Here is a 23434-nt window from a genome sequence, read left to right as displayed (position 1 = left end):
TCCAGAGGCTTCTGGGTCTCATGGCCTCGTGTGTGCTGGCTCTTCTTCGTCTCAAGATGAGACGGACTCAGATGGCTCTTCGGAGTTCCTGGCGTCAGGCTGTGTACCCGGATTCCAAGCGGATAGTGATTCCAGATTCCATGAGAATGGACCTGGATTGGTGGTCATCTCTCAGCAACCTGTGGGTGGGTGCAGGGTTTTAGGACCCAGCCCCCACAGTGACGATCACGAGGGACTCCTCCCTTCTGGGGTGGCGTGCGACATTAGATCTTCAGGTCTCGGACCTCTGGTCGCCTTAGGACAAGCTCCTGCACATAAATCATTTGGAGCTTCTGGCGATCTTTCTGGCGCTCAAGGCGTTCAGAACGCTCATTGCCAACAAGGTGGTCCGCATACGCACGGACAATGTGGTGTCAATGTATTACATCAACAAGCAAGGGGGGACAAAGTCTCTCTCCCCCCTCCCCCCCACCCTCTCGTGGACCTGTTTATCCAGATATGGGATTGGGCCGTGCTTCATGGTGTCTGGCTGCTCTCAGTACACATCCCGGGCCAGCTGAATGTCACAGCGGATGCCCTCAGCCGGCGGACAGTGGTCAGCTACGAGTGGGAGTTGAAGGCGGAGGTCCTCTCATGGATTTTCTCGCGTTGGGGCACACCGGAGGTGGACCTTTTCGCTACGGTGGTAAACAAGAAGCTTCCTCAGTATGCCTCCAGAGGGGGGCTGGGAGCCTCCTCTCTGGGGGATTCTCTCGAGATTCCATTGCACAACATGAGAGTTTACGCCTTCCCGCCTTTGCCTCTAGTCCATCGGGCAATTGGGAAGCTGAAGAACTCTGAACTGTTAGCTTCTACTCATAGCCCCGTGGTGGGCTGCCAGGTTTTGGTTCTCAGAACTTCAACACCTGTCGGTTTATCCGCCGATCAGGTTACCAGTAACTCCTGATCTTCTTCATCAGGGGAAACAGCAGATGTGGCACCCCTCCCCACAATCGCTCAGCTTGGCGCCATGGTGCCTGAGTTCAAGTCTTTAAAGCATCTTAACTTGTCTACGGATAACATGCATATTATCCAGGCAGCCAGGAAACCCTCGACCAGATCCCAATACAGGAGTAAATGGCTCTGGTTATGTCATTGGTGTTTGGAGAAGCAATTGGATCCAAGGGTGGCTACGATTGACACAGTACTGTCCTTCGTGTCCTCCCTAGCAGAGTCGGGTGTTCACGTTCTGTCATGCAGAAGTTACTGTTCATCGGTTTCCGCTTATCTTTCCACAGACCAATGTTCTTATTCTCTGAGTAACCCAGTGGTTAAGAGGCATTTTGCAGGCTTGACACACCTCTACCCTCCGGTTCGTAGTCCGCATCCGCCGTGGGACCTTAATGTAGTCCTGACGGCACTGTGCCATGAACCTTTTGAACCAATGGCCACGGTGGACCTCAAGTACTTATCCTGGAAAGTGTCCTTTCTGGTCGCCGTTACGTCAGCGAGGAGAGTGAGTGAGCACCAGGCCTTGTCAATGGAGCATCCCTTCTTGGTCTTTCACAAGGACAAGGTAGTCCTGCGGACAAACCCGGCATTTCTACCGAAGGTGGTAACTGAATTCCATCTGAATCAGTCGATCTCCCTACCAGTCTATTTTCCGAACCCTGCCTCAGAGGCTGAAAGGGTTCTGCACTGTCTTGATGTCAGAAGAGCTCTTAAGTTCTACCTGGACAGGACTTCCGAGCTTAGGAGTTCTTCTCAACTTTTTGTGACCTTTGGTAACCCTCAGGGCAAGCAGGCGTCTACGGCGACTATTTCTCGGTGGATCGCCGCCTGCATCACGGAGTCTTTCACCGTCCAAGGGCTGAAACCACCTAAGGGTTTTCATGCACACCTGGTGCGGGGCAAGGCAGCCGCGTTTGCTTCTCAGAAATGTCCCCTGGGAGTCCATCGCTAGGGCAGCTACTTGGGCCTCCCCATCTGCTTTTTGTAAGCATTATTGTCTCGACATGAGCTCAAGAGCTGATGCTCAGTTTGGTCAGGCTGTGCTGAAGAACCTGTTTCCGTAAGGGGTATTTCCATCCACCCGTAGTTCATGTTACGAGTGCTTGGGAATCTCCCATAAGTATGGAGGAAAGGGGACGGGAAGTAGGAGTTATAACCAGGTTACTCACCATAGTGACTACCTTACTCCTAGTCCATAGTCCCCTTTCCTCCATGCGCCCGTCCGCCGTCCCCTCTAATAAGGTTCCTCTGTTATTGCTATAGGTCTCTGACCTGGCGATAGAAAAGGACTGATGGGCGGAGCCAAGGTGGACGGGGTTAAGGCCGCGTGCTGGGCCTCGCGCAAGAAAGGGAGGAAGGACACATTTTTGGAAAAAATTTGGATGCTTTTTACAAAGTGCTCCGGTCCCATCCCATAGGGCGGAGAGATGTCCCATAAGTATGGAGGAAAGGGGACTATGGACTAGGAGTAAGGTGGTCACTAGGGTGAGTAACCTGGTTATTCTCTAGCATTGGATCTTTCATAGATTCACATGCTGTGAATATTCCCCTGCGTCAAGCTGGGAATCCTCGATTTAACTTTTGGATTTTACTTTTTAAAAGAAAGGTTAGGTGCATGCTGTCACCCTCGTAATGGGTGCTTTAGGCCCATCCAATGGGACATAAAGTAACAAGCTCCTCCTCAGCTCTTTTCAGATTCTAACTGCGTGTCACGTTGGAAGGAGTCCTTGAGTTCTTTTGCCGCAAGAGAAAGTTTTTGTTCAAGAAAAATAATTTCCTGTCAAACCAACTTTCAACAGTTTTATTTTTTCTCCACTACTAGGAGACGTCTCGGGATTGGAAAGGAATTGATGAGGACAAGCAAAAAAGTTGTTCAAGGCATGCAGCTCCTGCGGCCTCAAACGATTTCGAAGGCAACTGGCACAGTGAGTGCATTTATTGCCTGTATCCCAACAACTCGACTGAGGTTTGTGAAATCCGTAGAGGATTTAGCACCAAATCCCTCAAAGATGGGAACTGACAACTAGTATGTTGGCTCCAGGAGGGTTGCTACCCCACCTTAAGGGTCAGAATCCACTAAAAGCATGGCTTGCCTAGGTTGGGGGGGGTAGGGGGGGGAGCTATCCCCATCCAAAGAGGGCCAAATCCAAAGAAAGACCTCCAAAAAGACATAAGTGTCATCATGGCCATGAGCCTTGGACAAGTGCAGGAGATAAACGTGCCTTGTCTCTGACAATCTGGATGAGAGGGTCTGGCAATGAGCCCCCAGCAAGGCCTTTGTCATCATCTGGGAAATACACACTGCACCCGTCGACCACGAAGATGGCGCCCACAGGCCCAGCAACCAAATACCTGTCCACAAGCTTGTTGACCAAAACACCCTTGGCAGACATTCTCAACCGCACACTCAACCAGGAACAGCTTTGCCATGATCCCATCGATGCCATTCAACAACCAAAAACCTCTCGGTAGAAAGACCATTGACCGCACACGCGTCCAGGAACACCTCGTCGACGGCATAATCAGCGACATGCTCAGTCAAGCCAAGGGAAAAGATCAAAACAACCTCATCCAAAGGAAAAGCCTAATCAGCCGTCTCAACGCAAAACCCAAGCAGACAACCTCGTAGAAGGGGTGGAGGGGGGGCTTTGTGGTGGAGCCTCATGCACATCGTTGTCCAGTACAAGGGAGGAGTCCTCTGCGGTGCAAGCATCGGTGGCGGCCACGTCAGCCATGCAGTTGGGGGGGGAGGGGCGGTGTGGGGGAAACAAATAACGGGGGGGGGGGGGGATTACCAACCCGGAACAAAGATGCCCGGGACGACCCCACAGACATACAAAACACAGCCAAGCAGGCAGAAGGCTGTCCCAAACATCACCAGGAGGATAATCTGGTACAAGATGCACAAGTACAGGTATTTACCTCACCAGTCATCTACTCTGACTTAATACCAGAAGATATTCTGCAGCATGAAATTGATTCGGATTTCGAGGCACGGCAGACACGGTCCCCACAATTGTTTCTCAGTCAGTGGGCAGTCACCCACACTCTCATTGACATCCCCCTACGCCAAGATGAGGTCAATCGGGTATACTGCCTCTAAACCCGACCACATCAGGACTGCCCAGTCACCCTTAGCATATCTGATCAGGGGCCTAGTTCTACACTCACAGGCCAACCAAAAGAGCCGCTCATAAACCCATAAGCTTTACTGTTGCTTCAAGTCCTCTCATCCTTGCAGATGGTGCTGTCACAATTGCAGACTAGACTGCCGCCTGGCCAGCCGGAGCAGCAGTATGCACGGCAGCCAATTGTAAAATGTCGACCAGTCTAACCAACCACTCTGGTCGCTAGCCAGGTCATCTACAGGGTCAAGACCACAGTCCACACGTACGTCACTGTGAAGGTCCAGACAGCCGTCACCAACCAGGTCTAGATCCCCCATCCGTACAACGTCCCTACACAGTCAAGATCATTACACAGATTGGTGGGAACCCGAAAACACCAGAAGGCTAAGTGTAAGCGGGGAGACTCCACGCGTCATAGTTCTCCCCAGTCCATGCTGCTACCATGACCAGCGATTATGTCTCCACCCTCGCCTGCTGTCGGGGACAAGCAGCAGGAGGAAGACAAACTCCCCAATACGGAAACCAACACCCCCAAGACGCTGACTCTACCACAACAGCCTCCCTCACGAACACCAATTTGGATACAGACACCCTGGCGGATGACCTGCAGGAAGAAACTCCCAACCCTTTGCCACCGGACGGCATATGAGTTTTACATCGTCATCTCTAAAGCTTGCCAGGAATTTAGCCACAGGGGTAAGAAGAGAAAGTCAGTGGTGTGCATTCCAATGTTGGACCACATTTGGGAAATTGGTTACACGCCCTGTAGCATCAATTTATGGAACCTGCCGTTCAAGGCAAATGGGGAAAATAAGTTTAAGGCACCCGACTCAACACATAAATGCCTTACTTCCATCCCACTCCAGAATCCGTAGTGTCTGCAGCAGCAAGTAGGAAAGCCCATTCGCAAGCACAAAAATGCACTCTGCCGCCAGAGAACGAAGGCTGCAAATTGGATGCCTTTCGAAAGAAAGTCCTAAAGTCTGCACCCTTGCTCACTATATTGTGAGCAGGGATTGTGGGGGTGTCCCTGCAGACATCCCAAAAAGGCAAAAAAGAGGACCCTGCAGCGCCAGTTCCCGATCACAGAAGTGAAAGGGAACAGGTGTCGCAGGGACACTGCGAGTCGGCGGCCGCAAGATAAGTAGCAGGGTGGGGGGGGGGGCATGGGTGTGGGGTGGGGAGAAAAGACTGAAGGTTATTTCGGGAAAATAATCTTTGGTTTTTTCTCCCTTGAACATTTGGATCTCTGGCTTTCCACCCCATCCCAGTTAACAGCATAGCTCCTGATTGTGCTAATTTTGGCCAGCTAACAATCCCACTGGACTGTAAGAACGTCCTAGATGCGGCTAAGTCACCAGCCACAAACCGATCGTATAGCTTGAAGTTGAAAAAGTTCTGTGACTGGTTTCAAGGGCAGCAAATGCTAGGACCACTCAACGTGACCCCGGAGCAACTTCTCCCTTACCTGCTCTTGTTGGCGAAACAAGGTCTCAGTCACTCCATCAAGATACACTTGGTGGCCATCTCCAGTTATACAATGAAAAGGAGTTGCACACCCTTGTTCCGGCGACAGACTGGTGAAGCATTTCCTAAAAGGGCTTGAGTCTTCCCGCCAACAAAGGCAACTCCGCCAGACTGGAGCCTTCATACAGTCCTCACAGAACTGATGAAAAAGCCATTCGAGCCAATGGCCACAGCCAACATAAAGCACGTGTCCTGGAAGATGGCCTTCCTAGTGGCAATCACATCTGCACGAAGATGGTCGGAACTGCAGACATTGGCGGTCTGCAAACCCTACCTTTGCTTCTGTAAAGAAAAAGTGCTACTTTTGACCAATCCAAAATTCATTCCAAAGGTTCCCAGAGTTTCACAAAAATGCTAACAAAGCTACCTGTGGTTTTTCAAGAAGCTTTTGCGCCCGCGGAAGTGGCATTGTACTCTTGGACGTCAAGCGCCATCAATTACTAGTTGGACAGAACCAAGCCATTCAGGGCGTCCACACAACTCTTCATGGCTTTCAGCCCTGCGAATAAGGGTAAAGCTATATCCAAACAGGACGTGTCCAGATGTATCGCGTCGACTATTTCATTCTGCCACACGAAAGCGGGTAGAGTTTGCAAAGGCACTCCCCGGGCACATTCCACAATAGCCACGGCAGCATCGGCGGCTCTACGCGATGGGCAGCGGTGCTGCTCATTGGCATTTGCCAAGGGGTAACCTGGAGAATGCCCCACAGGTTTGCCCAGCACTACTGCTTGGAGAAAAAGTACGCAGTGGATGCTCAGACGGGGAGAGCAGTTCTGCAGCCTCTGTTCCAGTAAGGTAGGAGTTCCTTTTATCTGCCTAATACAATACTGCTGTGTAATCTATTCGCAGCATATGAATCTATGAAAGCTCCAATGCTGGAGGAGTACGTTGCCTATCTGTAAAGCCTGTTCTCCAGCATTGGTATCTTTCATAGATTCACATGCACCCTCTGTCCGTCCCAGCCAGGTAAAGGCCTTCAGATACCAAAACAAGGTCCAGCATGACTGGTTGAAATCTAAAGAAGGGCTGGGGAGAAGGAGCTTGCTACTTGATGTCCCATTGGATGGGCCTAAAGCACCCATAATGAGGGTGATCGCATGAAAGACACCTAAAAGTAACCAAGGATTCCTAGCTTGATGCTGGACAATATTCACAGCATGTGACTCTATTAAAGATACCAATGCTGGAGAACAGGAGTTACAGGTAAGCGACTTACTTCTGTTCCCTCCTCCTGCAACATACAGCTATGGGAGTCTATCTAAGATGCAGAATACATGGGAGTACACAATCCATTCGAAGAACAAATTACTTACCCCTGATGTTCTTTCGACTGGATGTTCCTCCCACTTATTCCTCATCGCTCTCCCAACCTGCCCCTCTACCTTCTGGAGAATTTCTGGGTTTTACACCTTCCTTTCTTCCAACATCTGGTCATCTTGTGGCCACAGACGTCTGTGCATACGAGGGGGAAGAACTGAGGTAGCTGGTGCAGTGCATTCTATATATACATCGATGTACTCTAGTGTGGACGGAGGCTGTCGAGGGACACAGAATCGACGCACGGCACCCTCTGCTGTGAAAACATTTTCCGAAGCAGTTGACGCTGGATGGGAGTATATTAAAAAAAATGAGGAATACATAGGAAGATCATCCAGTCGAAAGAACATTACCAGGGTTAAGTAATTTATTTCAGCTTGTTTGAAGTGGTCTACTTCTCGAAGGGATTCCTTGTGTTATCTAGTCTTGCAGCGTTGGAAGAGCTATTAAGCTCTCGGCTGCCTCTTGGCAAGCATGAGATGTGGATTTCTTTTTGCTCAATGTCTTCCATTTTCCTAACCTCCTTCAAACCTGTGCACCCTAATAAGCACTGCAGTGCATCTAACATCTCCTGCATGAGTCTAATACAGTCACACATAGCTAGTCTGTGTTTAATCTACAGTGTTCCCCTGGATTCTTAAGTCTGATGGCTAAAGCCCCCTTCTAGGATATTTATATCCAGTGTGCTCCATCATAATTAGGAGTTTAATTACAAACCACCCCCTGGTCAGACTGGTTTTGGCTGTGTGCTGTATTTTGAGATTTCACCTCATGTTCAAATACCTGAATAAAGGAGGTGCATACATCTGACTCTTCTTATGGGAGTTTTGGAGGCGCGGAGTAGGGGGAAATTGAGAAACCAGGAATAAAGTTATCCAGTTAAGGATCCGCTTAGGTTATCTCCAAGGCGCTATGTTGTGGGTTTAGAGTTATGAGAAACTATTGGACCTATTGTGTGCATTGTGGAGCAACGCTGCTGTGACGGTCATACTGGGTAAATGGTGGATGGCTTACTCTGCGCATGATAGTCTCTTCTTTGACCATTGGCTTTTGCGCAGCCCTGTTTAGACCATCGCTAGGGCACATGAGAATCTTCTTTGTGCTAGTGGTCCTCGCTGTGTAGCAGCAGACACTCCCGCTGGTGGTCGGGTTCTGCTGCAGACACTGCATGCCTTGCAGGCCCTTGTGGCACTGAGTTGAGCTGCTAATCTCAAATTCTCCCTCAGGATCCACCTGAGTTTGCCCCAGATCTGTTCTCACATTTCTTCAGTTTGTGAAGCAGATGACTGAGGCGACACAAACAACTGCGAAGATTCCTAATCTAGCAAACTCCTCAACCAAAAAGTCTTTGAAAGGACATAATCCGAGCCTGCCAGAAACTAGCTGCCTATTTTTATTCTGCATCAAGGAAACTACAGTTAATTTTCCAAAGTACTGAGTCTCACAATAACTCACTGTCAGAAGTGTTTTGTTTTACACACTTTCAAACATTACATTCAAATTCGTCAGAGTAAGATGGTATAAGGATTAGAGTACCTGTCCTGCTGAAGAGCATCAAAGAAAGAGGGGCATTAAACCGGATGTTGAAGGTATAAGGTTGCTTTGCAGAGGACTGGTGAAAGAGATGTATGCTGATTGATGGTATGAGTATTTACTGTTGGGAGGAAGGAGTGGTAATGTTTATTTGTATAGCGCCTATACGCAAGACAAGTGTTTCAAAGCACTCCAGGAAGGGGAGGGGAGAAAAACAGTAATTCAGAGCCCTTGAATTCTTGAATGATACAAGTCTGCCCACCAGGCAGAGTAAGTGCATAAATACATATAACAGGGTAGATAAAAGCAAATGGGTCTGACAATGATTCTGCAGTTTTTGAAAGAGCATTGGACACAGCCATGCAGGAGGGGAGATGGGGGGGGGGGGGGGGCTAGGGGGTGCAATGAGAGACGAGCTTCAGGTATGGTACGATCAAAACGTGCGAGTACACAGCAGGTAAGGAGAAGGGAAGGGGGTTTAAGTGCGTGTAGGGGAGGAACAAGTGTGACGGGTTAGTCAGAGAAACTGTTAAGTGCAAGAGAGTTGTTCTTATGGGTCATTGACCAAGTGCAGTAGCAATGGGGCAAGTACAGGCCCTGAGGCAAGTGCTGGATGACTGGCAAGGGAGCCAGGGACCTGTGAGACTCTGAGGTGCGCCAGGTGGCTAGTCGGCATGCTGTGTGAAGGGGAGGGGGGGGCGAGGAGAGGGGGGTTAGCAGGGCAGAGTGAGAGAAGGAAGAGAAGAGGAATGTTTTAAGGAGTTTCCGGAACTTAAGGAGATCAGGCTCAAGACATAGGGCGGCAGGGAGGCTGTTCCAGAGGGAGGCCCCCCTGCTGATGATCTCCCTCCAAATCACTGCTTAGAGAACCGGCTCACTTGCAGAATGTTGGAGGTAGGGCTCGGGAGGGACAGTATTTGGGAAGGCATTAATGCAGATAGATGGGTCCCTGGCCCCAGAAAGCGGTTTGGTCAATGCAGAAGAGTCTTAAACTTGATCCTTGCAGCCACGGGGAGCCAGTGGAGGGATTTCAGCGCGATAGAGATGCGGTCCCAGGGCTTGAAGCCAAGGATAGGTCTCGCAGTTCTGTTCTGGATGAGTTGCAGAGGGCGCAGAACGGAGGCGGGGAGGTTGCGAAAGAGGCTGTTGCAGTAGTCCAGCCTTGCGAGAACCAGGTCTCTGGAGACGGTGAGCCTCTCGGGGAAGTTGAGCACCTCTGAGGAGGTGCAGCTGGTAGTTGGACTTTTTAGAGATGTCCGATATGTGAGTGGAGAAAGAGAGTGGAGTCGAAGATGAACCCAAGGTTTTTTGCCCCGCAGGTGGGTGCGGGCGCTGGGTCGAAGGACGCCGGCCAGAGTGGGAAAGCGGGAGCAGGAGTCCCAATGCGAAAGATCTGTTTTGCTGGTGTTGATGCAAAGGTTGTTTGCAGCACACCATGACTGAATTGCGGACAGTCGGATAAGAGCGAGCTAGAGGAAGTGGCAGAGGGTAGCCTGAAGGAGAGTTGCATCTTATCTGCATAACACGAAGTAAGAGGGGAAGCTGTCAATCGCACGTGCCAGGCCAGCCATGTAGACATTGAAGAACCAGGGGGATAGGTTGGAACCCTGGGGGACTCTGCAGTTTGAAAGAGAGATAGTAGAGAGAAAAAACCCAAGTTCTCCCTGGATGAGCGGCGGAGAGAGGAAGGAGGCGAACCACGCACAGAGCCTGACCTGCGATTCCCAGGGTGTCACGGAGGATGTTGTGGTTTACCCTGTCAAAGGCAGAGGAGAGGTCTGTAGTGTGTTGGAGTTCATATGCAATGTTTCTAATGTTCTACTGTTGAGTTGGAAGTAAACAAAGTTAAGCATAATGCTCACCTTGGTTTTGCCATAGAGTTGAAGAGAATACATGAGAAAGTTTTGATAAACAAGATCTGTGATAATGAAATACTTGCATAGCTTCCACGTGTTAAACCTACAAAATATGGGGAATTGATGTTTAAACTGTTTGCTTTTTTTTGTCTGAAAGCTGAGTGTGCAAATATTGGAGTTGTTCCAAGCGTGTCAACAACAAGCTAGTGACCTAAAGAAGAAAGACATCTGCCGAGCAGAGCTTCAGAGAGAGATTCAGCAGATGTTTCCAAGTATGTGCCTCTTTTGCTTTCTAATATGTCACCTATTGTCTCAAACCAAATTATTGCTCTGCTTGCGACTTCACATTCAAATGATTAGCTTTGCTGCAAATATCCGTTCCGTTTCCTTTAAAGCATAGAGTACATGTTCTGTTTGTGATCAGGGCTACCATGTATTATATACCAAATGAGTCTGTTAAATTGTTAAACATAATCTATAACTGATTAAACTTTACTGACACCATTGTTCATTCTTTTACGTTGGCATTTATGGGTGTCAGGATGGCCATCAGAATCACTAAAGTAGACTCGCACACCAGAGCTTCAGTTTAAAGCATTTTTGGTGAAAATAAAAGGGCTTGGAGAAAATGTCTTCAATCTTCGATACGCTCCTTTTTCCACAACCTGCTACTTAAGCTGTGCTCACCAAATGTTCGTAGATGCAAACTACCTTTTGGGAGGTTTAGAATGCCTTTCTCATGTCAACCCCTGTCACAGAATCTCTCCTCAAAGGTCTAGGCAACTACCCAGTTTCTTGAGACCTTGGCTTGATGTTACAACTCCTCTGTTTTGGATTATGACTCTTGTTATCAATGTCGTAAGTAGATGCTCCTCTCGGGTCTCAGATTGCATTTTCTAGTTCAGCAGAGTGCACTGGTGGGGGCTACTGGGCCACATTCCAGATTTCGTTCCCACCTAACTGGGCCTTAGCCACTACTTCCAGCCTGCTCTTCATCGTCCCGCCATGATCTTGTACTACCTACCACCATAGGTTCAAGCCCTTCCAATCATGTTTTTGCCCATGTCGTGGAAAAATATCCATACTATTGTGATGGATTGGTGAAAGATTTTATTAGCAATAGCAAAGCACAAACCAATGGCAATACGGTTCTCGGCGCAACAACCCTGAACTCCTCCAGGTGTAGGCTTTATTCAACAGAGTACACATGCTTTTCAATTGAGAGGGAGGCGTAGACCTGACAAGTTCTCTTACAGAAACAATTGTCAAGTGGGAGGACAGTCTCTCAGCATAAGTGTGTAAGGCAAAGGCTGCTTCTCCAGCATTGGATCTTTCATAGATTCAGATGCTTGAATATTCCCCGTCAGACTGGGAATCCTCGGTGATAAATTTAATAATATTTTTTTTTAATTTATTATTAAATATATATACATTGCTACCTAGCAGTGCATGTACATAGCCCATTATGGCCTATGAGCCATTTCATTGTGTAGTCTCTCCACCTCACTTTGGTCCTTTATGGCCCCAGCCAATGAGGTGGCAGGGCTTAAGCTCCGCCCCCGGCAGCCATCTTCAGATTTTTCACCGCAGTCTAACAGACACAGGGAATCCTCAAGCTCGCTGAGCTTTTTTTCAAATTCTTTCTACTTTTGTGTGGAATATATTTGGTAAATATATTCCATTTTGTTCCCCTTCTTAGGGGCTTGGTTTCCAATTAACCTTATAGGCAAAACTTGTTGTTTTCCTCTCAAAATCGTCGACTGAACTTCTCTTCAGAAATGGAGGCACCTCAGGCTGTCAGGAAGCCTTCCCTGTTCAGGGACTGCACGAGGTGCAAGAAGAAATTGGTTTACAACAAAGACCCCCACGAGCATTGCATTTATTGTCTGTACCCACATGACATTAAAAAATGCGAGATTTGTAGAACCTTTTTCAACAAGACCCTTCATGACAGGCATAGAAGACTCCTTTCATACTTGGAATCCAGGGATCAATCTTCGGACGATGAGTCTGTCAGAACAGCTCCTGTCCAATCCAGCACTCCATCTGAGAGACAAACTTCAAAGAGAAGGGCCTCTTCAGTGGAAAGGAGTTCCTCTCCCAAGTTCAAAAAGAGGAAGCTGGAACTGATACCCTTTCTGCCTCCAGTTTACTTATCAAGCCAGAAAAAGTCTGCAAAATCTGCCTCCAGAGGTAAGGAGCAGTTTGCAAAAAACAGGGGGGGGGGGGCAGTCGTCGGCGGGAAAACCGTCCACGAATGAAGGGAAAGGTAAAGGCCCGTCATCGGCCATACCGTCGACGAAACCATCAACGACGACGACCACGCTTAAGACATCGTCGACAATAAGATCATCGTCATCGGACATGTCGACCGCGAAGCATTCGTCGACGAGCAAGAAACACCACTCGTCCACGAAGCATTCATCCATGACAGTCGTCCATGGAACACATTCCACATTCGTCAACGAAGCTCTCGTCGACGGAGAAATCTCCTGCGTCCACGGCGAAGCCCTCGTCGACGGGAAAATCTCAGTCGTCGACGGGAAAATCTCAGTCGGCGGCGAAGCCCTCGTCGGCGGGAAAATCTCAGTCGTCGACGAAATCTCATACGGGAGGCTTGTCGACGAAGATAGCATCGTCCATAACACCTTCAGCGGCACCAAAAATTTCGGCAGTTACGGAGGAATTGCTGCCTTCCACATTTGAAACACCTGTCATTGAAAACAATGTCATTGAGAAGAATACTGAGACTGAACCACTGGTACAGCAATTTTCACCTTTGGGGCACATGGCAGAACTTCCGGATGTAATTCTTCAGGAAGAATTCTCTGATGAGGAAGTGGTGGAAGAGTCCACCGGTCCCTTACCGAAACAATACAGCCCTCCTTGGCAACCGTCCACGGGAGAATCCGAATATCCTCATGACCCGATACTCATGTTATCCGTGCAGAGGATTGTAGAAGAATTTTACAAACGGCAAAGGGAGAAGCAAATCCCGATTGATCCCGTGGAATCAGGAATTATTCCTAGAGTCATCTCCGATTCCTGGCACATCTGGTTGTTCTCCTCACAGGAGTAGACCGCGAAAACGGATGAGATCACCGGAACCTGCTCGAAGACCGAGGAGCAGCACCCACAGTGCTTCACCTACAAGAGTCCCGTCACCACAGTCATCACACAGACCGCGATCTCCAGATGTAGACCCTACTATGGTACCGTCCACCATCTCGGTATCAGACTGGCAGGAGGATCCTTTTAGAGAATTCTCGGAACCAGAAGAAGGAGAAATAACACAGGAGCCAGACGCATCCAGTGAGTGGGATGACTACGTAGTCGAGAAGCCCAGGAGGAGAGACTCGCCGGGCAAGGCCTCACCGCCGGATGATCTCGTCTCTTTCCACACTATTATCGGTAAAGCCGCAGAATTGTTTAAAATTCTGGTTTCTTCCGAGGAAAAGAAATCAGTGCTCTATGAGCACAGGGACAAACTAAGGAGGACAGTGACCACAATTCCCCTCCTCGATACCATCTGGGATTCCGGATCCAAGATCCTATCCACGCCCTTATCGACTCCGGCGCTGGTGTCCAGGCCAGAAAAGAAATCCAAAGCTCCGGATTCGGCACCGCTTTGTTTGAGAAGTCATACGAAACCAGACTCGGTTATTACAGTGGCGGCCAGAAAGAAACTCGCCAACCCCTCCTCACCGTTGTCGGCACCACCGGATAAGGACGGACGTAAACTGGAAGCCATGGGCAGGAAAGTATCATCTTCTGCATCGCTTACTATCAGAGCGGGCAATGCGCTGGCCATGACCGCTAGGTTCGATCGCGAGCTCTGGCTCCGCATGTCTAAATTGGTGGAGCAATTACCACCAGAGCTCCAGGAGGAGGCAACATCGATAATCGCGGATGGTGAAGCTACATCGGATCACATGATCGACGCAGCGGTTGATGTGGCCGAATCAGGCTTCAGGCAGATGGCGCACGGCACAGTGCTCAGAAGGCAGGCCTGGATGAAGGCTACTAACTTTAGACCTGAAGTCCAGGCGCAGATATTAGACATGCCGTTTGATGGACAAGATCTCTTTGGAAAGAAGATGGATGACCATTTGAAGGGAATCAAGACAGACACGGACACAGCCAGAGCCATCAGTTCTTTAAAGGACAAAATTAAGGACCATAGGTCTTTTCGTCCCTTTAGAGGCTCATCTTCCAAGTTCAGAGGATACGGTCGTTCCTCGTATGGTCAAAAAGCACAAGGCGGCACGTACCAAGACAATAAATATCAGTCATCCAACAGATACGCCCATAGAGGCAGACGTGGCTCCGCCCAAGGGAAATCACAAGGCAAGCAAAACTGACGACCAATCTTTTCCCCCTCCTCACCACACCCCGGTGGGGGGAAGGGTGAGCCAGTTATTCAAGCGCTGGCAATCAATTACATCGGACAAATGGGTGTTGCAGGTGATCCGAAAGGGTCACACCTTAGAATTTCTGGACCAACCTCCTTCCCTGCCTCCAACATCTCGCAGAGTGCATATGCTAAGACAGGTCATGTCCGAATTGCAAAAACTGCTCCAGAAGGCAGCAGTAGAACCAGTACCCTATTGTCCGAGGGGAAAAGGTTTCTACTCCCGTTTCTTTCTTGTCAGAAAGAAAAACGGTCAATGGAGACCCATCTTGGACCTGAGGGCACTCAACAAATTTATCAAGCGCATAACATTCAAGATGGTAGCTTTACATGGGGTGCTACCTTGGTTAAACAAGCACGACTTCTTAGCCACTTTAGACTTGGAGGACGCATACTTCCATATACCGATCCATCCAGCGCACAGGCAGTTCCTCAGGTTCACGGTGGGAGAGCTTCACTTTCAGTTTCAAGTGCTCCCGTTCGGACTAAAATCGGCTCCGAGTTTTCACAAAATGCTTGGCGCCGGTAGCGGCAAGTCTCAGGAGGGCAGGAACGGGCGTTTTTCCATACCTGGACGATTGGCTGATAAAGGCAAGCTCCGCTGCAAAGGCTCGCTCGGCAGTTTCGAGGACTGTTAAACTCCTAAAAGAGTTAGGTTTCTCCATAAACCAGACGAAGTCCTGCCCCGTTCCCAAAAAGGTAGCTCTCTTCCTGGGAGCCGAACTCGATACCAGCATTCCCAGAGTGAGGCCATCGTCAGAAAGAATAGCAGCAATTCTACGCTTAACTTCGAACTTCCTACAGAAAGAGACAACATCCGTACGCTCTTAGAAATCCCTATTGGGCATGATGTCGTCATGCATATTCCTCATACCGAACTGCAGGCTTCGCATGAGACCGATTCAGGAAGCTCTGGACCACCAATGGAAACGAGCTTCAGGATGCTGGGAAGACATTGTCCAGATTCCATCGGCGTTGCACAAGGCCCTACGATGGTGAAATGTTCCGAGGAATCTTTTGCAGGGGATGCCGTTTCAAGCACCGACATCGACCCTTCTGCTGAGGACGGACGCTTCCTTATCAGGCTGGGGCGCTCATCTTGCGGACCTCCAAACCAAGGGCTCTTGGTCGACACAAGAGTCCCAGCTCCACATCAACGCGTTAGAGCTCAGGGCCATAAGGTTGGCACTGAAAGCTTTCCTACCGGTGATAGCTGGTCAAGTCCTTACAGTCCAGACAGACAACAAGACCTCCATGCACTATACAAACAAGCAGGGAGGCACGAGGTCACAGATCCTGTCGCAAGAAGCCCAACAGCTATGGGCATGGGCCTTGCACTACGGAGTGCAGATCAGAGCAGAGCATCTTTCGGGAGTGGACAATGTCCTAGCGGACAGACTAAGCAGAGACTACACAGCGTCCCACGAGTGGGAGCTGGACGAAAAAGAAACCCAACGGATTTTTGCCTTATGGGGCCATCCGCAGATCGACCTTTCTGCCACCAGGAACAACAAAAAATGCAAGAGATTTGCTTCAAGATACCCGGAGCACCAATCACTGGGAGACGCGTTCTCAGTGAATTGGTCGGGGAAGTTCCTCTATGCCTTTCCACCCATTCCCCTCATGTCGAGGGTACTTCGCAGGGTAAAAGAACAGAATTGTTCTTTGATTCTAATCGCACCGGATTGGGCACGGCAAGTCTGGTACCCGACTCTGAAGCACCTATCCTGCCAACCCCCGATTCGTCTCAAGACACATCTACTGACACAACAGAACCGCAAGGTCCTCCACCACGACCCGAGGAGCCTGTCTCTCAAAGCATGGTTCCTGAGCAGCGCAAACTGATGCACCTAAAGTTACCATCAGAATGCTGGGATATCATCAGGGCCGCTAGAGCCCCGTCCACACAAGTCACCTACACCAGGAAATGGACCAGGTTTTCCAAATGGTGCGAGACCTCTGCAATCGATCCCCTCACGGCCTCGGTTGATCAGATTCTGCCCTACTTGTTACACCTGGCTAAGTCGGGGCTCTCACTGTCATCTATCAAGGTCCATCTGTCAGCCATTGCGGCTTACACAGTAACCGCGGAGACGCAAACCTTACTTTCCTTACCAGCGGTTAAAATCTTCCTGAAAGGACTGATGCGTACTTATCCGCCTACACCTACACCAGTTCCGGGCTGGAGCCTCAACACCGTCTTAACAGCCCTCATGCAACCTCCCTTCGAACCTATACACAGATGCGAAATGAAATTCTTGTCCTGGAAGACATCTTTCCTGATAGCCATCACATCAGCCAGAAGGATCAGTGAGTTACAAGCTTTGTCTTCTGAACCCCCGTTTACTTTGTTCCAGAAGGACCGCGTCATCTTAAGGCCTTACCCGAAGTTCCTCCCCAAGGTACTTTCGGAGATGTCGTTCACTGAGCGCATTGTGTTACCAACCTTCTTCCAGAATCACGCTTCTGAAGCGGAATGAACTTTACATTCTCTAGACGTTGCTAGAGTGTTGAAGTTTTACTTGCAAAGAACCAAGGAGCTCTGCTCCTCAAACCGGCTATTCATTTCTTTCTCTGGCTGTACCAAGGGTCAGCATATATCTAAACAAAGTCTGGCACGCTGGGTATCGTCCTGCATCACCCACTGCCATCAATTGAAAGGCGACCCTTTAACTAGACCGCCGTCTGTGCACTCCACCAGAGGAAGGGCGGCGTCAACAGCATTCCACGCAGGGGTGGCCTTGAAGGACATATGCAGAGCCGCCACGTGGAGCACTCTGCATACCTTCGCGAAACACTACTGCCTGACTGAAGACACCAACAAAGAAGCTGCAGTTGGACAGGCAGTGCTCCGCCATCTTTTTGTATAAGGTAGGACCAGCCTCCTTTCCCACCTTTCCCGAAGTAGATAACCGTTGTGTTGCTGCATGGTAAAGGTTTGATCAGAAATGTTTTTTCTGTATTTATGCATATATGTATATAATGGTGGCATGTTTTAACTGCTTGGTATTCTATTCAAGCATCTGAATCTATGAAAGATCCAATGCTGGAGAAGTCTTAGTTACTTACCTGTAACTGTATTTCTCCAGCATTGGTATCTTTCATAGATTCACATGCGCCCGCCCGCCTCCCCTGAGAGGCTGCTCCTATGCTCGGCATCCATCATACTGTAATCTATACGGTTCAAAATCTGAAGATGGCTGCCGGGGGCGGAGCTTAAGCCCTGCCACCTCATTGGCTGGGGCCATAAAGGACCAAAGTGAGGTGGAGAGACTACACAATGAAATGGCTCATAGGCCATAATGGGCTATGTACATGCACTGCTAGGTAGCAATGTATATATATTTAAAAAAAAAAAAAATTATTATTAAATTTATCACCGAGGATTCCCAGTCTGATGACGGGGAATATTCAAGCATGTGAATCTATGAAAGATACCAATGCTGGAGAAATACAGTTACAGGTAAGTAACTAAGACATCCTCACGTTCTGCACAATGCAATGAGGAAAACATATAATGATACATTAATTCATGCAAGGTAAGCTACCTCTACAGTTCTCACATGGTTTGAGTAGGCAAGCCTGTTTACTATATAATTTCCATGTCTTAAAGCCGCTTTTTCCTGGGAAAGTGGCACCCTAAAACACGTTTACTAACGCCAAAAGTTGTGGAGGCGAGCCCTACTACACACTAGGCAATGAAGCTGGCATAGTAGAGACCTGCGCTATAGAACATAGTGCTCACCTCACAATGGCAATGTTAAACATGGCAGTATGCATTAGTTCAGTATTATAATGCAGCAGGGGTTAGTTCATTACAATTTTTGAATCCCTTGCTCCCCCCCCCCGCCCCCTCCACAATTCCCTTCTACGAGACCTTCACTCCAGTCTCATTTATTACATCTTTGGGGGAACAGACATCACATTCAGGCATGTCATGACATTGGACTTTTTCTCTTGTGTGGCTGTAAACAGTCTTGGTCTGGAGCACTCATTAGTAAAAACACTTGCAGCACATTATTAGACATGACGGATTTGGAATCAGAACCAAGCTTTTGGTCAGAATCTGACCTATTGATGCACCAAGGTGTCCCAGCATGTCTAGGATCCGTGTCCCAAAGGACCTGCTCCGGACTGGTGTGGAGAAAGCTTACAATGCTACGTATGTAAGTGATGTATGAGATGTTCCTGGCATAGCTGTGTGCAAGTACAGCATTTGCTCTTCACGATTGCACATATGCCCCCTTGGGATGCTGGGAGGGTATCTAGGACCACACTATTCTGGAGTACCATGGTGCGGATAGAGATCTGTTCCCGTGACAGCGTGACTGAAACTGCAGTGGCATTTGCGATATCTTTGACCATCCGCGACAGGCGGTCTCGGTTTACCTTGATCCTCGTGGCGTGTTATGGTAGCGAATCCTGGTGATAAATCCCTCCACGGTTGATTGTTTTTTAGGGCGTGGCAGAGTTGGTCCGGAGCGGGTATGGTGCACGACTGGCAGGACATCTCATGTAACCATTCCCATCCGAGTTGATGGGCAGCCATGGGTAAACCATGTCCCCACATATAAAGTATGTTCCGAAATAACAGGCGTACCCGGCTTGGGCGAAGATTAAATTGGGGTCGAAGGCAAAGCTAACATTGATGTACACACTAGTGTTGGTGGACAGGTAGTATTGGCACTTCTGTTTCCAATGAAAAGCGGACCCCAGTTGACATAGCCAACAAGGCCAGTTACCTGAGAGATGGAGGGCAGCTGGCTTCTTGAGCACCTGGTTTGGAGTGGGGAAGTGCGGAGGACCTGTAAAACCTAATTGAGGGTGTGCATTGCTGCAGGTTCTGCGGACATGGAGACCGGTAACCAGCTTGAGGTCTATGCATACATCACCCAATTGGCGCATGGGGCTATGGGAAACTGAGTACAGATCATAAGGGAAGTGGGCACATACCCAACCGTTGGTAATGTTGAAGATGCAGGCATACTGTTAGTTGAGGTGCAGGTAGGTGTTCTCACTGTGAATAGAGGGACCATTGTTTTCGTAAGTGGTTTGGAAAGCGGCATTAACAGTGACGGAAGCAAACTAATGAACTGATTAGAACAGTAGTTGCATAACCCGACGTGTACCCGGAGCACATGCTCAAGTGTGGTGTTCCAGATAACCTGGCAGTGCCACACCCCTTCACCCCAACCTTCCTACAACGGTCAATTCACAGGGCAACGGTGGGGTGTGGTATGCCCACAACTAGGAGATTGGTAGTGCAAACATTTGTAGGGTGGGCAGTTCTGTAGATGGACAAGTCAAAGTTCTCTGAAGGGTCTAGTACTGGACAAAGTTAGAGTTCACAGTTCGTGGTGGTGCTCTTTGCTAAAAGTTAAAACTAAAAATATCTGTAGTACCAAAGTCACAGGTGGTTGGTGGTCATCAAGGCAAAGAGGATGACCAAGAGGTGAGAGAAACCCGGACCAAAACCAGCAGGCACTGGCATATCGGTGGTATCAGCTTCCAACTTTTGCTAGTGTGCCACCACATCTGGTGGATTCATCATCGTTGGGCAGACAGATCCAGGGGCATGTGGGCTAACCAGTTACCTGGGGCCTGGATTACTTGCACGGTGGTGGTCTCCTGTGGGACACAGGGTGAACCTTTCCGCTCCTGTGTTGTGTGATCCGGTGGTTAGGCACTGGAAGTGGTTCTTCAGGAGTGGAATCCGAATCGGGGCTTCGACTGTTTGACCAAGGAGCTTGACCAGTAGCTCCCACAGGGATTGCACCACCTGAAACAAGTGGTGGAATCGCGTGTCGTGGACCAGCATCTGAGGGAAGGAGAGCAGCAGTCTGTTTCCGGTGTTGCTCGTGCAGGTCCTGCAGCACTGGAAGGGACTGTCAGTCTAGATGCGGGGCCACTGTCGTGAGCAGGCAGTTTGTGCTTGTTTGGGATGATTACCCATGGCCAAAGGTGCTAGGGGGCAATGCATGGGGTCATTTCAGCCCTGTTTCGAGACTCTGGACAGGTGGAGGTGTAAGTCTCTGTTGCAGTGTTCTACATGCGCGCTCGACTGGGGGGAGGCAAGGGCAATGAAACTGCTGGGCTGTTCCTACGGCTTTGCATACTTCCTTGATGATCTGACCAGTAAAGTGGATGTCAGTCTTTGACCAGGGGCAGCCCGAATCAGGGATATGAATTGTGCCACTATTTTCTTGGCTGCAGTGACTGCATCTGCCCTCCTACACGGGTAGGCTTTCACTCGCCCAGAGAACGCATAAACAATGACGAGGCAGTAAGTGAACTTCATGCAAGTAAATCGGTCTGCACGTTTAAGAAGGGACCTTGCGGTCCTAGACATGCAGATGTCTTTGTGGGCACCACTCTCCCAACATTGTGAGTCAAACATACAGTGCACCTTTCACAGTAATCTTGAGCAACAATGGTCATCCAGGGGCAATTTAGTATCGGTTGACAGCGACTGAATTTTTACCTGAGTGTGCAGTGCCTTGAGCTTCACGGACCAAGTAGGGAAGGAGTACCTTGGGAGACGAGAGTCGGCCGTCTGGGGAGCTCCAAAGGGAGTCTATTTGCAGCTGACCCCAGGTCACCTTTTCTGCCTCAGGGACTTGGTCTTGGCGGGCTGCCAGGCTGGTAAGGGAGGCAATATGTGAATTTGGGACTGCAACACAAACCAGTTTCATTTGGAGCTAGGGGCTCTTCTGAGGGCACCTAACGAGCTGCACAATTCGCTAGGGTATTTCCTTGGGCGGGGAAAGACTGAGATGGATCGTGTCCTTTGCATTTGACAATAGCGCAGCAAGGAAGAATAAAGCATGCAATAGGGCAGACACATATATCTACCATTCAAAATAGGGGAGCCTGTGGATGTCTGGTATTGCCGGTGCTTTCAGAGGCTTCTGAAATAGTGTACGACACCATGAGCATACCAGGAGTTGTTGTAGATCGTGACTGATCTACCCCGAGCCAAGGCACATGCCTGGGTCAGGGCCACAAGTTCGGTAACCTGGGCAAATCTTGCCGTGGGCAGTAGATATGCTTCTAGGGCTTTTTGGGGGGTGCATACAAAATACCCTGAGACAAATTGTCCAGTGCTTGGTACTCAGGGACACGACCCGTCCACAAAAAGAATCAGATCCGGGTTCTGTAAAGCCGTGTCAGAAAAATCAGCACAGGGGGGGGACATGAGCGTTTCCACAACAGTGAGTCAATCGTGCAGTTCCCTACCCTGCGGGTTTGGCAACTGAGGCAGGGTTCAAGACCGGGCACCAGTTCAAAATAACATTGACTACTGAATAAGCAACTTTTCATACCGGGGAGCTTAGATTTGGACACATGCTGATTTTTACATTTGAGCACCATGGACAGCATAGCATGGTGAACTGCAATTGACTCCCTGGTGCAAGGCCACCTGGTCAGTCTTTTTTCTATCAGCAGGGCAGTAGCAGCGATGGCTCGCAGACCAGCTAAGAGTCTGGTTGCTGCTGGGTCTAGGGCTACGCTGTGATACAATATGGGTCTATGCAGTAATTGCGCCTTTCCTGCAATGTGTTTCCAAGCACTCTTTATTTGTGATAAATGCCCAAAGTTCTGCTAAAAATGAACCTTGAACTTCTTAACTAACTTTGGCAGAGTATAAGCTTCTGTTGCATCTGAATTTTGTCGCGTGAATGGAGAAGAATATGAAAAGGGTGAACTATGTTTAAAAATGCAAGCAAAGCTTTCTATGCTGTAACTGTTTAAAAAGCACTAATTTAAAGCCCTCGAATAACACAGCTGTTATTCTATGACAACATTTGCCACTTCACACTCCTCAATTTTAACTGGAACTCCCCCAAGAAATATTGTGTGTGCCCCGAACTGCAAACAACCTCTGTCTAGCAGCCTAGACAGGAGAATTCTTTCCCGTCACTCTCCGTCTCAGCCTGGAAACAGACCAAAAATTCCTGTGCCTGCATTTCTCTGTGATGTCATTTTCCATCAGAACCACCTTCCTTTTAATCAACCACCTTTGAGAAATGTCCATAGCATGCGATAGTCTGAGTTGCTTAGAATGGCAGCAAAACGGATGAGCGTTAAGTTTTGCTAACAGCGGGTTCTCTTCAAGCCACATGAAGACCGCAACGAATGGTTCATGTTTACTTTTCTTGCTTTTCAAATTGCACAGCACAAATGCCGGGACATTCAGATGTCAATCTGCACCAAGGTTTGTACAGACAAATCATGAACTGACTTGCTCTGAATATTGGGGGATATTTGTGTTTAGGGGATAGAGATTAGGGGTTAATAATTGTTGGTTCATTGCAATTCTGTCCATAACTATGATGTGGAACAAAATGCTAACATGTTGTGCGATTCAAATTCACCTTTTAGCTGGCATGTGCTTTATGCATTCCCAATACTTACCTATACCAGATTCAGCCTGAGTCGCACACATGAGTCTCACACTCAAGCTGGAGCTTCACAGCGTCGCCGTCTGCTGCAGTAGCAGCACCCCCACCTGCAATCTGTCCGCGATGTCTATGTAAGCTTTAGGCATATTACCAGCTGCCTAGAAGCCCCTCTGAGCCCTGCCGATCTATGCCCTGCAATCTCCGACCCTCCGTTGGGCTTTCTGATTCTTTGGTACCCAGATGAGTTTTATAGATATCATCTCTTGT

The 23434-nt window shown here is 49.0% G+C and overlaps 1 protein-coding gene across 1 annotated transcript in view; it reads left to right on the top strand.

The window, feature by feature from the left end:
• TENT2 (terminal nucleotidyltransferase 2) overlaps nucleotides 1-23434 on the top strand; it is a 1145598-nt gene that overhangs the window by 419424 nt on the left and 702740 nt on the right. The window contains exon 4 of the mRNA XM_069627408.1: nucleotides 10512-10626. Coding sequence (XP_069483509.1) covers nucleotides 10512-10626 — 115 coding nt within the window. The remainder of the gene's footprint in view (nucleotides 1-10511; nucleotides 10627-23434) is intronic.

Source organism: Ambystoma mexicanum, chromosome 6p (genome assembly GCF_040938575.1).
Source record: "Ambystoma mexicanum isolate Mex_15411 chromosome 6p, UKY_AmexF1_1, whole genome shotgun sequence".
NCBI classification, from domain to species: domain Eukaryota; kingdom Metazoa; phylum Chordata; class Amphibia; order Caudata; family Ambystomatidae; genus Ambystoma; species Ambystoma mexicanum.
Note: the sequence above shows the minus strand (reverse complement) of the source record. Positions and strands in the feature narration are given on the sequence as shown.